This window comes from Bactrocera neohumeralis, chromosome 4 (assembly GCF_024586455.1).
Source record: "Bactrocera neohumeralis isolate Rockhampton chromosome 4, APGP_CSIRO_Bneo_wtdbg2-racon-allhic-juicebox.fasta_v2, whole genome shotgun sequence".
Classification (NCBI taxonomy): domain Eukaryota; kingdom Metazoa; phylum Arthropoda; class Insecta; order Diptera; family Tephritidae; genus Bactrocera; species Bactrocera neohumeralis.
The window spans coordinates 71040879-71057385 of NC_065921.1; the positions used below are offsets into that span (position 1 = coordinate 71040879).

Here is a 16507-nt window from a genome sequence, read left to right on the forward strand (position 1 = left end):
GATAGTTTTTAAAACGACTGTTGTGCATTACTAATGTGAACAAATCGAAATAAATCAAAATTTTCGAATCTGAGAAAGATCTCGTTATATATTTTTAATTAATCTAGATATATCGATAAATTTTACAGCCTTTATTTTGACTTACTAATGTGAACCTATAGAAAAAAAAATAAATTATTAGACAGCAAAATAAAATTTTTGAAACTGTGGAGAACATCGATATATGTGACCTGGTCTACGACAAGAGGGCTTAGGTGTCAAAAAAAAGGAGAACAATTAATGAGATAACGAGAAACTGACGATTTTTTTTAACAGCTTTTCCCAGAAAACTAGTTTTCGCACCTAAATATTTTCGTAGAAGGTCAATATAAAAGTTTCTGGATTAATCGAATTTCAAGACTACGATAAATTTTTAATGCGAAAATATGAAAAGCACCAAAATATTATATGGAAAAGCTAATACAAAAGTTATCGAAACAATGCAAGACAACGATAAATATTTTTTCACTAAATTTTCAAATTTTCGAAACTGTTAGACGCCGATATACTTGTATGTATACTTTTCAGCTATTAAAATTTATCGAAAATTTTGGATAGCCAATATAAAATTTCAAATCTTTGGATTTTCTAACGTCGGAATTGTTTAATCGAAACTGTGGATGTCATCGATACACACTTTTAATAATCAAGAATTATCGATAATTACCAGACTTAATTAACAATATTTTAATATTGCAACCACAACCACAGAGTTGTATTTACTTGTGATTTAATTAAAAATATAACATTTAAAGAATTTTCAAATTACTCACTGAGTCCATGACGGCTTCAAACTTTATTCAATAGTATATTGCCTTTTCAATTATTAATCTTTAATACTGAGCAACAAATATCAGACCAATTACACTGCATATGTACATAAGTGCACTAGAAAAGCAGAATATACAGGACTAAGTGATATGTGAACACCACCGCAAACCGAAACTAGCCTGAAGGATCCCATTTTAGACCGACCACCCCATTTATTGAGACACCAACACAACAGCAAATGAATATATGCAAAAAAGCAAAAACGAAAAAATGAAAAAAATGAATGAAAAATGAAATAGAACAGTCAACACAAAAAGTCGGACAACACAGACAGAAAGACTGATGATGGTGGGTATTTAGGTATTGAGGTCATAAACTGTGTGGGCGGTTGGAGTGTGTCCACATTGGACACACAAGTCCATTCAAATGGCAATATGATCCCTGATTTAAAATCGAATGCCTTGCCAGCGTTATGCGACGAGGCGAGCAGGCACACAGGTGAAAGGAGCTGAATAAATGTTGCATACTCGGATCCTGCGTGCGTCAGTGTGTGCCTCACGAAATGAGAGAGACTGGCATCAAATGTGTAATGACAAATTGTTACATGACACAGAGGGAAAGCTGTCGAGCTGTCGTCGTCGTGACATCTGGCAGTGGTTAGTATTAGTGGTGTGTTGGTAACAGAGCTCAAGACTTGTTTTGAATACATTAAAAATGGGTATTTTAAAGAAGCTTTACATAAATGTACTTACGATATAGCATAAATATTACAAAATCCACTATTTGATACACTCAAGGCAAGGTAAAGATGATGAAAAAGATATGGATATACATAGATACTTGTAGATATAGATATAGATATAGATATAGATATAGATATAGATATAGATATAGATATAGATATAGATATAGATATAGATATAGATATAGATATAGATATAGATATAGATATAGATATAGATATAGATATAGATATAGATATAGATATAGATATAGATATAGATATAGATATAGATATAGATATAGATATAGATATAGATATAGATATAGATATAGATATAGATATAGATATAGATATATATATAGATATAGATATAGATATAGATATAGATATAGATATAGATATAGATATAGATATAGATATAGATATAGATATAGATATAGATATAGATATAGATATAGATATAGATATAGATATAGATATAGATATAGATATAGATATAGATATAGATATAGATATAGATATAGATATAGATATAGATATAGATATAGATATAGATATAGATATAGATATAGATACAGGCACTAATAAAATCCAGCAGACTGCTGGGTGCTATTGAGCAGATGTTATCCCTATTTGAATATATACATTCAAGAGTCTTGATCTTGCATCCACACATGACCGTGCAGTCCCCTATCTCGGTACTCAGGAGCTTTTAACTCCATCTCGCTCAAAGAGGGTATACTAACATTAAATAGGTGATTCTTGAGCTTGTAGTACCCAGCGAAGAATGCCACATGTAACTGAGATCTGTGAGTTGTTGCCAAGTGCCAAGAGCCACTGCTGCTTCATTACTTAAGACCTTCATTTGCTGGGAAGAGATAAGCCTCCTTTTGCCATACTCTTCTGCTGTAATTTGAAGCATTCCATGGTTTGCTGTTTGATTTCCTAAGTGGAGCGGTGTGAGTTCCAGCATGACTTCTAGTGTGGGCCTGAACATTTACGCATTGCACCCGATACGCAGACCCAGGCAAGTCCTTGTAGTTACGATAGTTGAAATCCTACCAAAATTTGCAATTCTTTCGAAGCCCTTGCGACCGCTCCATATGATACAATCGATCTCACAGATTTCCCAGCCATGCAAATGCATTTCGGGCTTTGAGCACGGTCAGTTCCACATACTGCTTCCACCGAAGAGTGTAATCCAAAGTGAAATCCAATTATTTCAGCACACAAGCCATATTCAACTTTCTGTCGCCAAAGAATAAGCTCCTAATGCCCGGTAGATACCGTCTTTTGTAGACAAGACAATGGTCGTTTGCCATGAGTTCAGTTCAACCGTACTGTACCATCCCTTAGCCAGGACATCGCAGAGATCGCCAATATAATATAAAAATGGCGTCCACTTACGCTTGACAATGTACGGAGGCTGCTATGTATATATATTTCTGGCCTAGGCAACACTAAGTGTTGCCAGGTACAATCTGACATTTCCATTGGAAAGTTTGACATTTTTTAGCATAACATCACTCAAAACGTTTTGTCATTTAATCGTGAATTGTTTTATTTACAGGGAATTAAAAAATTCATCTCGGCCAAAAAATGGAATTAACTCGTGAACATTTTCGTGCGATCATTTTTCACAACTTTCGACGTGGATTAACGACAAGAGTGAATCGATGAACTAAAATCTTTGTATGGCTATGAAGCACCATCCTATAGCACTGTGAAAAACTGATACAACGAATTCAATCGTGGCCGACGCTCGCTCAAAAACGAATTCCGTGAAGGTCGTCCAAAAACAGCCGTTGTGCCAGAAAACATCAATGCCGTACGTGAACTGATAATGCAAGACCGTCATGTAACATACCTTCAGATAGAGGCATGCCTATGCATTTCTCCCACCAGCATACATTCGATATTGCATGAACACCTGGCCGTAAAAAAGGTTTGTTCTCATTGGATCCCGCACAATTTGACAATCGCTAAAAAAAAAGGCTCGTGTGGATTGGTGTAAAGAAATGCTGAAAAAATACGATCGCGGTGCTTCGGAAGACGTTTATAAGATCGTTACAGGTGACGAATCATGGATCTATGCGTATGAGTCCGAAACAAAACAGCAATCGACCGTGTGGGTCTTCCAAGACGAGCCAAATCCAACGAAAGTTGTTCGTGGAAGAAGCACTTCGAAGCAAATGGTCGCCTGTTTCTTCGGCAAAACTGGTCATGTGGCGACTGTTCCGCTTGAGCAACGTAGGACGGTCAATTCTGAGTGGTACACCACCATTTGTTTGCCTGAAGTCTTCGGAGAAATTCGAAAAACGAACAAGAGAAGACGAATCATTGTGCACCATGACAATGCGAGCTCTCACACATCGGCTCAAACCAGCGCCTTTTTGACCGGCCAAAACGTCGAATTGATGGGTCATCCGCCGCACAGCCCTGACTTGGCACCCAATGACTTCTTTTTATTCCCACACATCAAGAAAACAATGCGTGGTCAACGATTTTCGTCGCCAGAAGATGCTGTTGAAGCAGTCAAAAACCATGTTTTGGAGGTGTCTCAATCGGAGTGGAAAAAGTGCTTCGAAAATTGGTTTGAGCGCATGCAAAAGTGTATAAATCTTGATGGAGAATATTTTGAAAAACAATAAAACCATTTTCGTTGATAAATATTCCTATTTTCATTATTAGGCCAGAAATATATAGGTATAGCAGCCCTCGTATCCTATAGGGGGATAATACTCCACTCTGTAGGCATCCCCTTGTCGTGCCGAAAGGATCTTAGTATCTTAGTATAGTATAGTATGCGCTAGTGAACAAGACCTTCAATTTCAGGCGTCAAATAATCGGTTATCATAGCGCGTTAACGATCGCCACTGACGGTTTCTTGCCAGTGAGGGCATCATTTTTCAGGAAATATGGAACGATGATTCCATTCGCTCACAAACCGTACCAAACCGTTATTATTTTCTGGATAATATAACAGCTCTTGAAACTCTTCAAGTTGCTCTTGTTCCCAAAAGCGGCAATTTTGGGCCTCATTGCTAAACACAATTTGGCTCAAAAACGTCAAATCTTCTTGGAAGTTTTCAAGAAGGAATTCATAGATGGGATGTCGCTTGGGAAGATCGATCGGCTTCAGATCTTGCCCAAGCTGTATTTTGTACGCTTTAAATTTAATATCTTGACGTAAAATGCGCCAAGATGTTCCATTCGTCAGTCCGAGTTGCAGTGACGGACCGAAACGACTTTCCACGGTCTTGGTGTACATTCTCATATAAAGCTAAGGGAATATTATCCAATAATGAATGCTGCGTCTTAAGATGGGTGATGGTGTTGCGAATACGGTCAGTAGGCCGATTATTTTGACATGCATGATCTGTAAAAAAAGTCCAAAGTACCTCTACTTGAATCACCCGTTATAAATATTATTAACAAGAAAGACAAAATTATACATTTAATGATAAAAAATTGGTAAATTTAGAAATAAAGAAGAGAGATGCCATATTCAAAATAGTTAAAAAATTCTGCACAAAATAAAGTTTACTGTAAAATTGCATGAAGCTATTTTTTGTTGTTGTTTTTTTAGAATCTAATTTACTTGCAGATTGCTCAACGACTACATAAAATGTCTTCAAATTACTGCAAAACCGCCGCTTTCACTTAAATCAACTTCATTGCCAAGGCAGCCAGCGCTTTTTCCTCCGCTTCAGCGTTTTTGCTTGCAATTTCCTTCGATGAACTTCAAGCGCCAATTTAATCTCACGCACATAAATTTGCAAATCCTTTCTTCTGCGCTTTACAGCGCTTCTTCTACTGCTTATCTACGGCGACTTGCTAATGCGTGCCTCCCCATTGCTGCAACCCACTCCTGCACAGCATGTACATATGTTTGTATATGTCTATGTATGTGTGTTCATGTACATGTATGTATGTATGTTTTGCGGCGCTCATGTTGCGCCCGCTTTAAAGTAATAAATTCCAATTTTATTTAGTCAGTGAAGCAGCAAAGCACCCTTGTCATCATTGTCGGAAGTCGCCTAGCGCCGCTGCCGCCGCAACTAAGTCGACGGCAATGGAGGCGGCTGCGACTGCGGCTTATTCATCAGATAATGCCGGCGCTCCTCATCTTTAGCATCCTGCTCGTTCGACTTATTTTATTGCCATGTTCAGCGTATTTTCTTCAAACTTCGTTTATCAGCGTCAGCGTCGGCGTCTTCCTTGCGTTCCAAAATTTTCCGCACACTGATTTTATCTACGTACGTTCGTGCGCGTCAGCTTTAGCTCCAGCTTTTTTTGTGCACATAACTGTTTATGCTTTGTGGCGTTTGTGTTTGTTTGTGAGTGTGTTTGTGCACAAATGCGGTGGTCGTGCGCATTTGTTGCTGCCAGCGTTCTTGTTGTTGTTTGCTTTGAAAAATATGCTATTAAAAATAAAATCCACTTGAATTGACTTTTCGTTGCGCTCTGTTTAACTCATCGGCATCATTTTAGCTCATTTCTTTCAACAAAAATGTGCGCTTATGTACGTGTGTCGATATGGCACAGACATGTGTACCCCGTGGCGTATACGTGACATGACAATTTGATGAATAAAATTTTATTTTGTTTTCGTTTAGTGCCATATGCATTTTGGCATTTTTTCGGACTTTGCTGGCCTTAATTTTTAATAAGAAAATAATAATAAATAAATTACGCCTAAAAAAAAATTTAAAAACATTTTCAAATCTCGTTAGGTGGCGCAATAGTCGTGTTATTAATTTTAATTGAAAGCCTTAAAGGGTTAGGCTAGTCTTCAGTCCGAAAAACTGGCTTAATTTAGAAAAATTCTTGGGGCTCTGGAAATATATATTCTTTAAAGCCGGCCGGTTTACTAGTTCACGTTGAAACTCATGTTAGTAAAACTTTTTCATACAAGAATTCGATTTTGATCGGTCAGTTTGTATGGCAGCTATATGCTATAGTATTTTGATCTGAACAATTTGCTGGGAGATTGTAGCACTACCTGAAATAATAATCTATGCCGAATCTCGTGAATTTATCTTGTCAAAAAAAAAGTTTTCATACAACAACCTGATTTTGAACGGTCAGTTTGTATGGCAGCTATATGCTATATTGGTCCGATCTCAACATTTTTTTCGGATATTATTTGTGCTGTCTTGGGCAACAATCCTTCTCAAAATTCATGTATATATCTCGTCAAATAAAAAAGTTTTTCATACAAGAACTTGACTTTGAACGGTCAGTTTGTATGGCAGCTATGAGTTATAGTACTCCGACAATAATCGGTACCAAATATCAAATAAAAAAGTTTTCATACAAGAACTTGATTTTGATCGGTCAGTTTGTATGGCAGCTATATGCTATAGTATTCTGATCTAAACAATTTGCTGGGAGATTATAGCACTATCTCAAGTCATAATTTATACCAAATTTCGTGAAGTTGGCTTGTCAAATAAAAGAGTTGTTCATGCAAGAGACAGCTTTGATCGGTCAGTTTGTATGGCAGCTATATGCTATAGTATTCCGATCTGAATATTTCGTTTGGAGATTGTAGCACTACTTGAAGTAATAGTTTATACCAAATTTCGTGAAGTTGCCTTATCTAATAAAAAAGTTTTTCATACAAGAACTTGATTTTGATCGGTCAGTTTGTATGGCAGCTATATGCTATAGCAGTCCGATCTGAACCATTTGCTTGGAGATTTTAGCACAGCCTGAAGTAATAATCTGTGCCAAATTTCGTAAAGTTATCTTGTTAATTAAAAAAGTTTTTCGTATCAGAACTTGATTTTGAGAGGACAGTTTGTATGGCAACTATATCCTATAGTGGTCCGAAATTGACGTCTCCAACAAATAAGCAGCTTCTTGGGGAAAAAAGGAAATTTGCAAATTTTCAGATCGATATCTCAAAAACTGAGGAGCTTACTCGTATATATACAGACCTATGGACAGTCAGACATTTATTGTTAAATCATCTCAAATCGTCAAGCTGCTCACTTGCTTCGTCACTAGAGCTTACTAAAAAATATTTTTTTTCCAAAATACAATTTTTGAATAAAAATCCAAGTTAAAAATAATTTTCAATCTTTTAATCTTCTTGCTATTAACTTTTTAGCTTTTTCAAAACAAATTTATCAATTCGAGCCTAATTTCCGCCAACTTCATACTTCACCACCATTTCGCCTTATACTCATATATACTTCTATTACACTCACACCAAATTGAAATTTATTTTAGCTTTACAAATTCCTTGGAGCCCTCCAGCACAATAACAAAGAGAATTGCACTCAAGTCTTTTATCCATGAAAGCTTCATTGCCTTCTTCGACGCTACTTTTCGCCCAAACCCAACACAAACAAAAATCCACATCCGCCACTTGTGTGTGCGCAGACTAGCCTCGCTCGCTTCCCTTGCGTGTGTACACAGTGTACACTTGTCGACCGAGCGACGTTGAGGCACAAAGCCCTTCTTAAAAGTTTCGTATAGTGGACGCAGATAAATGAGTCAAGTTGCTGCTCAATGCTGCTTTCTTTTCTTCTTCTTCTGCTTCTTCTTCGCCTGCTTCTACTTTTACCTACTAACTTTTTAACACTCATTGTTTTCTTGCAATGGCAAATTTGTTTAGCTTCGCTTTGTCATTGCATTGTCGGAAATACCGTTAGATTTCATATTGCCACAACCCAATATTTGCTTTGTGTCCTGCTCGTGTTATTACACGTACTCGTACCGCTTGTCGGTACGACTAAAATTGCGGCTGTATTTAAGTAAAGACCCTATAAAAAAGTAAAACAAAAGGAAAAGTTTACTGCGAGCAAACGCTAAAATCACAGTCAAAGCAATCGCATAAAAAATGTGCAAACGAAAAGTGGAAAAATAAAATCATAAAACGCTTCCGAAGCTGACCCTGGCCGAACTGAAGCAGTATGACACGAAATATCTACAGCTCAGCGACACAATGACGGCAGCTTTCAGCACTCAAGGCGTATGCACAGGTTATAACGGCAGACGTCTGCTTTGTCGTGTCCTTCGTTCTTGCTACCCTTTTTTCCGTTGGAATGACGCACAGAATGTTGATGCTGCCGAAAAATGCCAAAGCTGCCTCGTTGCTCCTGTTTACAAATATACACAAAAACAACATGACAATTACAACAATAATAACAACAATGTGTAGGTATCCAAAGGCGTACGAAGTGAAGAATTTTGCAGGTTAGGTAGGATGTCAGAAAGTTTTTCGCTTTAAAGTAAAAAGAAAACTGCCAAAAGGTCTGACATTCCCAAAGTCTGCTAAAGCTGTTAAATTAAGTTCAGTTTGTTTGGACGTAGTGTAATATTTATTATTATACTAATTTACCACTTAACAAATTTAATACAAACTTACATTTATCGGAATCAGAAAATGGTTTATTCCAGCTTAACAGCCTATAAGTATATATGCCGAGTAGGCAATTGAGGAGTAAAGCCCTCTTACGACGCACAAAAACCAAATTCTAACAAGTCACTTATTATCAACGTCCTGCTTTGGTATATGGTGCAGAGACATGGACGATAACAATGATGAGTCGACGTTACGAGTTTACGAGAGAAAGGTTCTGTGAAAGATTTATGGTCCTTTGCACATTGGCAACGGCAAATAACGCAGCCGATGGAACAATGAGCTGTACGAGGCATACGATGACATTGACATAGTTCACCAAATTAAGAGACAGCGGCCACGCTGGTTAAGTTATATCGTCCGAATGAATGAAAAAAACTCGAACTCTGAAAGTATTCGACACAGTAACCGCCGGGGAAAGCAGAGGATGAGGAAAACCCCAACTTCGCTGGAAAGACTAGTTGGATAAGGAGCTGTATACACTTGAAATCTACAATTAGCGGCAAACAGCGAAAAGGAAGAAAGCCTGACGCGCTGGTGTAAACTCAGCTATAACCGTGTAAGCGGTATCTACGCCAATAAAGAAGAAGAATGCCAGTTTGGGCTATGTCTCTTAGTGCGCTGAAGTTAAGACTGCCAAAATGTTTCATCCTCAGTCCTTAAAAGCTGAACAACAGAGGAGAAAGTGTCTGGATAACCACGCTAAATATAACTTTTAAAACTTGCGTCCGATAATATTTTTAATCTAGTCGCATGGATGCCTATAGAACAATGTCCAGTACGAACTTCAACGAGGTACTTGCTAAGCGCAAGAAGCTCAATAGACCTCATGTACTCTACACTGACCAGAAAGATCTCGTAGTCGCCCAAAGCTAGTCATACATCAACACCTGTTTAGTTCACGCGAGATCCATAAATCCGGTGTTAGAAAGAAAGATGATAAAAGAGATTCAACTCGGTCCCATTGCAATATTCAAGGATGCGGATGCTCTCTCTGGCTTGCTCTAACGAGTCTGATGATGAAACAGCTTGATTCTATCTCTGGTGAGGTCAGACATTATTTAGCAAGCTTTGAGCGCACAGGTAGAGGTCCCTGGCTAGTATTGCCGCTCTGTTGTTGAACTAAATACTACCCTTCTGGGAAGAGATTGCACTTCGTTGCAATGCGTCCACAAGCCACGTTAATAGCAACCACTCCCCATTCTCACGACAGTCGGGTCTACGTAACCAGAACGGACCCGGATTTTTATTCGGCCAAGGACTGTCAAATCGGCAGAATACAACAACAACAAAATCGCAACCACTCCTGCCTGAAAAACACTAGCCTAAAACACTACTTACAGAAAGCTCCTCCAACCTTCCCTCCAAGCTTTAACCCATCCGTCAAAAAACTCATTCTTCTTCAATGGCTCCTCCCCATCCATATATCTCTCGATGATATGTGAGCAAAAAAAGTAGCAATATTTAGCCTCTGCGACACAGTGATCCAAGTTTTCAGGAATGCAGTTGAAGGAAGAGAGAATTTCAGCGTTTCTCAGTTCAAACCGCTTAATTTTTCCACATTATTGGATTGACCGCGGATTCATAGATCCAAACATCACTTGACAGTCCTCAAAATGGTAACCAGTTAAGTGCTATTGTCAGTGGATTTGATAAAATACCTGATTCTTTTCAAATTTAGCAAATATCCTTTATATTATAACATTAACGCCTTCGAAGATATCCAGCCTCAACCAGCTGTAGGCTGGGCTGCATTCTGCCAATTCTATTTTACCAAGTTTCTGAAGGTGGGATCTTAGAGATATGATACCGATACAACGTTCCTTAAATCTCTCTTTTCTAAAAGTGAAAACTCTTTGGTGTGTTCAGCATCAAATTTACCAGACAGTACTTTTAAAAGAGACTCTGTTTGAATATTACTCCAAAACTGAAGCCGTTCCTTTTGAGTCCGTTGCTTCAGTACTTTTGAAGTATACTATGTTTTGCTGGTTATCCAAAACTTGAGGCGTTCCTTTAGAGTACATTGCTTCAAGCAACTGCTGACCACTGAACCACTGCCTTCTGTAAGTACTACATATTGTGATGTTAAGTAGGCAGATCTCCTAGACGGCGATGTGATCACACCCAGAATAGTATATATAGTCTATTGTGAATACAGATAAAAGCTCGTCGTAAGGGAACTTATCCTTAGTAGAGCCTTTACAACTATGAAAACTTAAACTTTGCTGAGAGCATAATGTTCATTAGACACTGCAAGATTTACCCTGGGCTAGAAGGACCTGCATAATTACTATTAGCTGGACAGAGCTTACCGATATCAACAGGAAAATCGAAATACGAACACAGCAGAGTTCCTACTTATTCCTATTCTGCGGCTAGTAAGACGAAAATACTTGATCTATTAAGTTCATCAGACTTTCAGTTATTACAATCAACAGTCACTTCCATTGGAAGACGCTACAAGGGTCATGACTGGATGAGCGTTAACTCTATTATTACATTAACAGCCATTGCCTCAACTACAACTAAATTTGGTCGAAGTTGCATAAGAAGCTCAAGGTCAAATTAAGCCAAAACTCTTTAATTAGTGAAGAAACGAAGTCTTCAACGCCCACCCAGTGATTCAGTCAGTAAACGGTTTAACAGTAGCTTTTTCCGAGTAAAGCTGGAGCTATTGCGAACTGCTTTTGCCAGTGAATAGCTCGATCACTCACCCACCTTAACTCACATACACAGTGAGTGAAAGGAAAATCAATATGCCTTTTCAACGTTTGCAAGCATGCGAAAGGTAAAGCGATTAGGTGGCAAGCATCAAATAAACAACAATGCAGAATATAATGAAATTCCTAAGCAACAAATTAAATGTGGCAGGCGAAATGCAAAGCACTTGACAGCAATGCACATAACTTGCAACTTGCAACTTGCTACCCTTTGCGCTGACGCCGAGACTGTTGCATTGCCATTGTGGCGCACAGCTGCCACACAGCAGCAGAACTGAGAAAAGGATAAAATTGCGGTAAACGAGCTGTTGCCATATTGCGTAGTTGCATCATTGCCTGTGGCAGCTCGACGGCGCTCCGAATGTGGTGGAATAAATATTTTCGTTTCTGCTTTATAGAAATTCACTACAGCTTGTCACAACTGCCACAGGAGGCACCTGTGGTGCTCGAGCGTCGCACGCCGTACGTTAGGCAGCCGGAAACCGGAAACGAGAGGGAAAAAGCAGCTAAAAATGCAAATGCAAAATATGTTGCATGAAATTTAAGTGGCACGCACTAACTTACGTGCCAGTTATACAGTTGACGGTCGTTGCTTAAAGATGTGCCCCAAATGTGTACGAATATATATGTACATATGTACATATGTGCAGCGAAGACATGCCACATGCTGTTGCCTTCGTACGCACGCAAATCATGTGGCAATAAATTACATCAAAAAATGCAAAATTAACAAAATTTCCACATGCGTTCGGGGGGAAATTACATAACGAAAGACATTTGCCAAAGCTTGGGTACAAATATACTATGTTCGCACAAACTTCGTCACAAATATGTCTACGCGTATATGTAGGGATTTACTCCTGGCGCGTCAGCTGAAATTGACTATTGTCACATAGAAAAAACCGATTTTAAAGTTTAATGTTGGGTGGTTTTGAAGTTAGTGGTGATCGATTCTGATATATCCAAAACGGGATAAACTTAACCTAGACATTTGAAGAAAAACTGTGATCCATTTCGAGATTCCCTGCTTTTTTAAAGAAAAAACACAGAAAATTCAAATTTGATGTGGAAGGTTTATTATCATTCGATAGAACATTCTTTGGCCTTTATTTTTTGGAAATTATTTCTTTCAAATAATGGCTACGACTACGTCTCAGATGGTCCATCTGTTGAATCCAATATTCGTTGACTCGTTCAAACATTTCCACTGGTAACTGCCGAATGACACACGTGATGTCTTGCAGCAAGACCTGAATCGAAGCAAAATTATCCGCATAGACTTTAGACTTATATATCCTCACAGAAAAGAGTCTAACGACGTGCTATCACACAATTTGGGTTTCCAATCGACCAGCCCAAAACGAAGTAATCTCCCAATAAATCCATTGGTTGATGCGATGTGCGGAAAGTGGTGCCGCCTTGTTGAAAGCAAATGTCGCCGAGATCACGGGCTTCAATTTTATGCATCAAATAGTCGATTATCATGGCACGATAACGGTCTCCACTGACGGTTACGTTCTCACCGCCTCCATTTTTGAAGAAATATATGATTCCACCGGCTCACAAAAAAACACCAAACCGTTGTTTTTCCTGGATGAAATGGCAACTCCTGAATCTCTTTAGGTCGCACTTCGTCTCAAATGCGGCAATTTTGCTAGTTGAGCCAGAAAAGGGCCTCATCGCTGAACAAAATTTGGCTCAAAAACGTCGAATCTGTTTGGAACTTTTTAAGAGCTCATAGAGCGGAGCGATGTCGCTTGCTTCAGTTCTTGCCGAATTGCCTATCCGCGGCCTTCGGCTGCTATATTTTCTTCACTGTGTGCTGGACGTGGTCTATTCGGTCAAATATTATCCAATAATGTTTGCTGGGTCTCAAGATGGGAGTGTTGCGAATAGTACGTTCAATAGGCCGATTATGTTAGCAATATGTGAACCGAAGCGAACGTGGGATCCATGTCAAATGCAAAAAGAGGTTGTTTCAATACCAAGAATCACCCGCCAAGCCATTTCAAAGCGACTACATAACCTGGGAAAGATTCAGAAACAAAGAAACATGGGTTCCTTATGACCTCAATACCAGGAGAGACAGGAAAAAGTTATTCTGCTGCATGACAACACTGGGTTTCACGTAGCCAAACACGTTGAAAGCTTCCTGAAAACGATTTAACGGGAAGTCTTACTCCATCCGCCATATTCCCCAGAGAGAGAACCGTCCGATTATAATTGGTTCCGTTCGATGGCACATATTATGACTCAGAAGCAGTTCCACTCACAAGGCGACAGCGACAGCTTTTTGGCTTGGTTCTTGCTTGGCATCATAAGATGAGTAGTTTTACCGTAATGATGTTCAAGCTTTGCCAGAAAGATGTGACTAACGTTGGGAAACACATCGAATACTTTAAGCATTTCTTAACAATAAAAGTGCGTTTTCATTAAAAAAAGAAAACTTAGTTGCGCACCTAACACAAGTAGATTGCAGGTCTAATAAAATTAAAGGTCTCATTTCAATAATTTCTAGTTTCATAATGTCACTCTCATAGAAACCCTTATCCCTATGGGCAACAAACAGTCGGTTTTCAAAAGCTTCTCTTGAGTTGAACTTCATCCACAAAATTATTCGACATGTAGACAAACAGCAAGTAATCACTTATTGCTACGGCACGACTAGTAGTTGAAAACAAAAAAAAAACATCCCAACCAAGCTCCCAGAGCTTCTGGCGAGTCATTCTCGAGATGTGTTGCCTGGCGTTGTCTGATGACGCAAAATTCATCACTATTGGGTCAAAGTTGTCCGTTTCTGGGCGTTTACTTCCTTCGAAAGGCATTTCAAGGAAACTTGGACGGGGACGCAGGGAAAAGCATCTATACGGATGTGTCCAAACTAGATAATCGAGTGGAAGGTGGTGTCTCTTCAACAAAGTTAGATACCAAAATCGCCTTCCGTATACCAGAGCACTGTTTCCAAACGAAGCCACGAAAATTAAAGAAAACCATCTTGCTCTGACAAAAAAGAAAATAGTTATAAATGCAGATAACCCCTTAGGGTCGTCAAAGATAATGAAATCATGCTTTAATCGCATGCTTTAACCATGATCTAACATCATATTTCACGATAAACCTGCATTGGGCTCTCGAATATAGTGACATGTCTGGTAACTGTGAAGCAGAGGAACTAGCCAGAGCAAGCGCGTTCGAATGGACGAAAACGCTCTGAAAGTATTTGACGCAGTACCCGCCGGGGGAAACAGAGTAAGAGGAAGACCTACACTCGAGGTCGAGAAATGTTTGGCTTCACAAATAACCGGCGTTCCACCTGCCTAAGTTTGGTTCTCACAATCTCCACCGCTTGAATCAACTATGAAACTAACGGACATTTAGAATTATTTCTTTAATTTTCGGGATTACCATACTTTTCAGTTCAATACACTCTCCATTTTATTTTATAAAAAAATATATTTAGGACGTTTCCTTTTTAATTACAACGTAAAATTTACATTTAACACAAAAGACGAGACATTACCGAATAATATACACATCAACACCCACAAGATTACTAACATTGCTGACAACCCTTACTTTAGCTTTCGTAAAGACTCTTCAGCGTCGACACATTTCATCCAGCGTTCTACGTTTCCACAACTGCATCTGCTTGACGGCCAATGAGAGTTCCATCAAATTGACGCGATGTTCATTATCTGTCAGCGACTTACGCAGATGACGCATCACGCGATTCATGCGACGATCACGTGCCGTATACACATAGCCAGCGTTGCGTGCGGCCTCAATATAACAGTACTTATCATTAAGTGGCATACGCGACCATACCTCGCCGGCTTCCGTGGCGGTCAACCACGCCGGCGATCGGCGATTGCAGACGCGCCGATATTCGCTTAGAAAATGCATAAATGCATTTCGGCTGTACGAAGCTTTGGCGGCAGTCGACGACGTCGCTGTCTGTTTGGGCGCATTTACGCAACAGGTCTTAACCATTTCACACTTCGGTTGTTGACAAGAAGCTGACGGTCGTTACTTGATACAAAAATACTGATTGTATCGCTAAGAATTTTTAATTTAACTGGTAAACTGTAAACACAAATATTTTTTGTTTGATTAATATTTTCATTTCTCTTATATAGAAAATATTTATTGACAAGTGACTGAAGTTGAAAGCCAAACAATTTGCGTTTTCAACTCTAAGATGTTCCCTAAGTTTTAGTTAAGTAGGGATTTTTGAAAGATTTTCGTTATATAAGGACTTGAAGAACTTAGCAAACTTAAAATGAAATATGCACCGTTATATTCGAAAACTCTTGCCATTTTACATAATGTGACTCTCATAAATACCCTCTCCTTATTAGCTGAGTAAGTCGATTTTCATAAGCTTTTCTTGAAGAGAACTTTTAACCAGCCAAATTTTTCGCCATAGTAAAGATATAGGAACAGTTCTTAAAACCTTGGTGCCAGTTCCGGACTACACGTATACATACGGTGGATCCATTAGGTCATCCCAACCAAGCTACCGGAACTTCTGTCGATTCAATATCGATGTGTGTAGCGTCGTTCTTATAGAACACAGTCCCTCTCCTATTTACCAAAGATCACCATTTCGAAATGTTTGTTTCCTTCAGGCGTTACAATTGTTGAAAGTCAAGGTCCAAATTAACAGTTTGGCCGTAAGAGAGCAGTTCATAGTAGCAGATTCCCTGTCAAACCCACAAAACAAATAGAAAAAACTTCCAGACCATAAATTCTGGTTTGACCACCGTTTGCGCTGACTAGACGAGATCCGATCACGACTGTTTTCGCTTGGAGTTGTCTTAGGTGACCCACATTTCATGACCAGTAGGCATCCGCTTCATAAATGTATCGATTTTTATA

At 38.9% G+C, this 16507-nt stretch overlaps 2 protein-coding genes across 3 annotated transcripts in view; one reads left to right on the plus strand and one right to left on the minus strand.

The window, feature by feature from the left end:
* The window catches only part of LOC126757560 (uncharacterized), an 89305-nt gene that overhangs the window by 15669 nt on the left and 57129 nt on the right, over window positions 1-16507 (plus strand). The window lies entirely within an intron of this gene.
* Window positions 15056-15768, minus strand: LOC126757566 (uncharacterized). The gene has a single exon (XM_050471566.1). It carries the CDS (start codon window positions 15617-15619, stop codon window positions 15227-15229), a length of 393 nt encoding a protein of 130 aa, XP_050327523.1. The 5' UTR covers window positions 15620-15768; the 3' UTR covers window positions 15056-15226.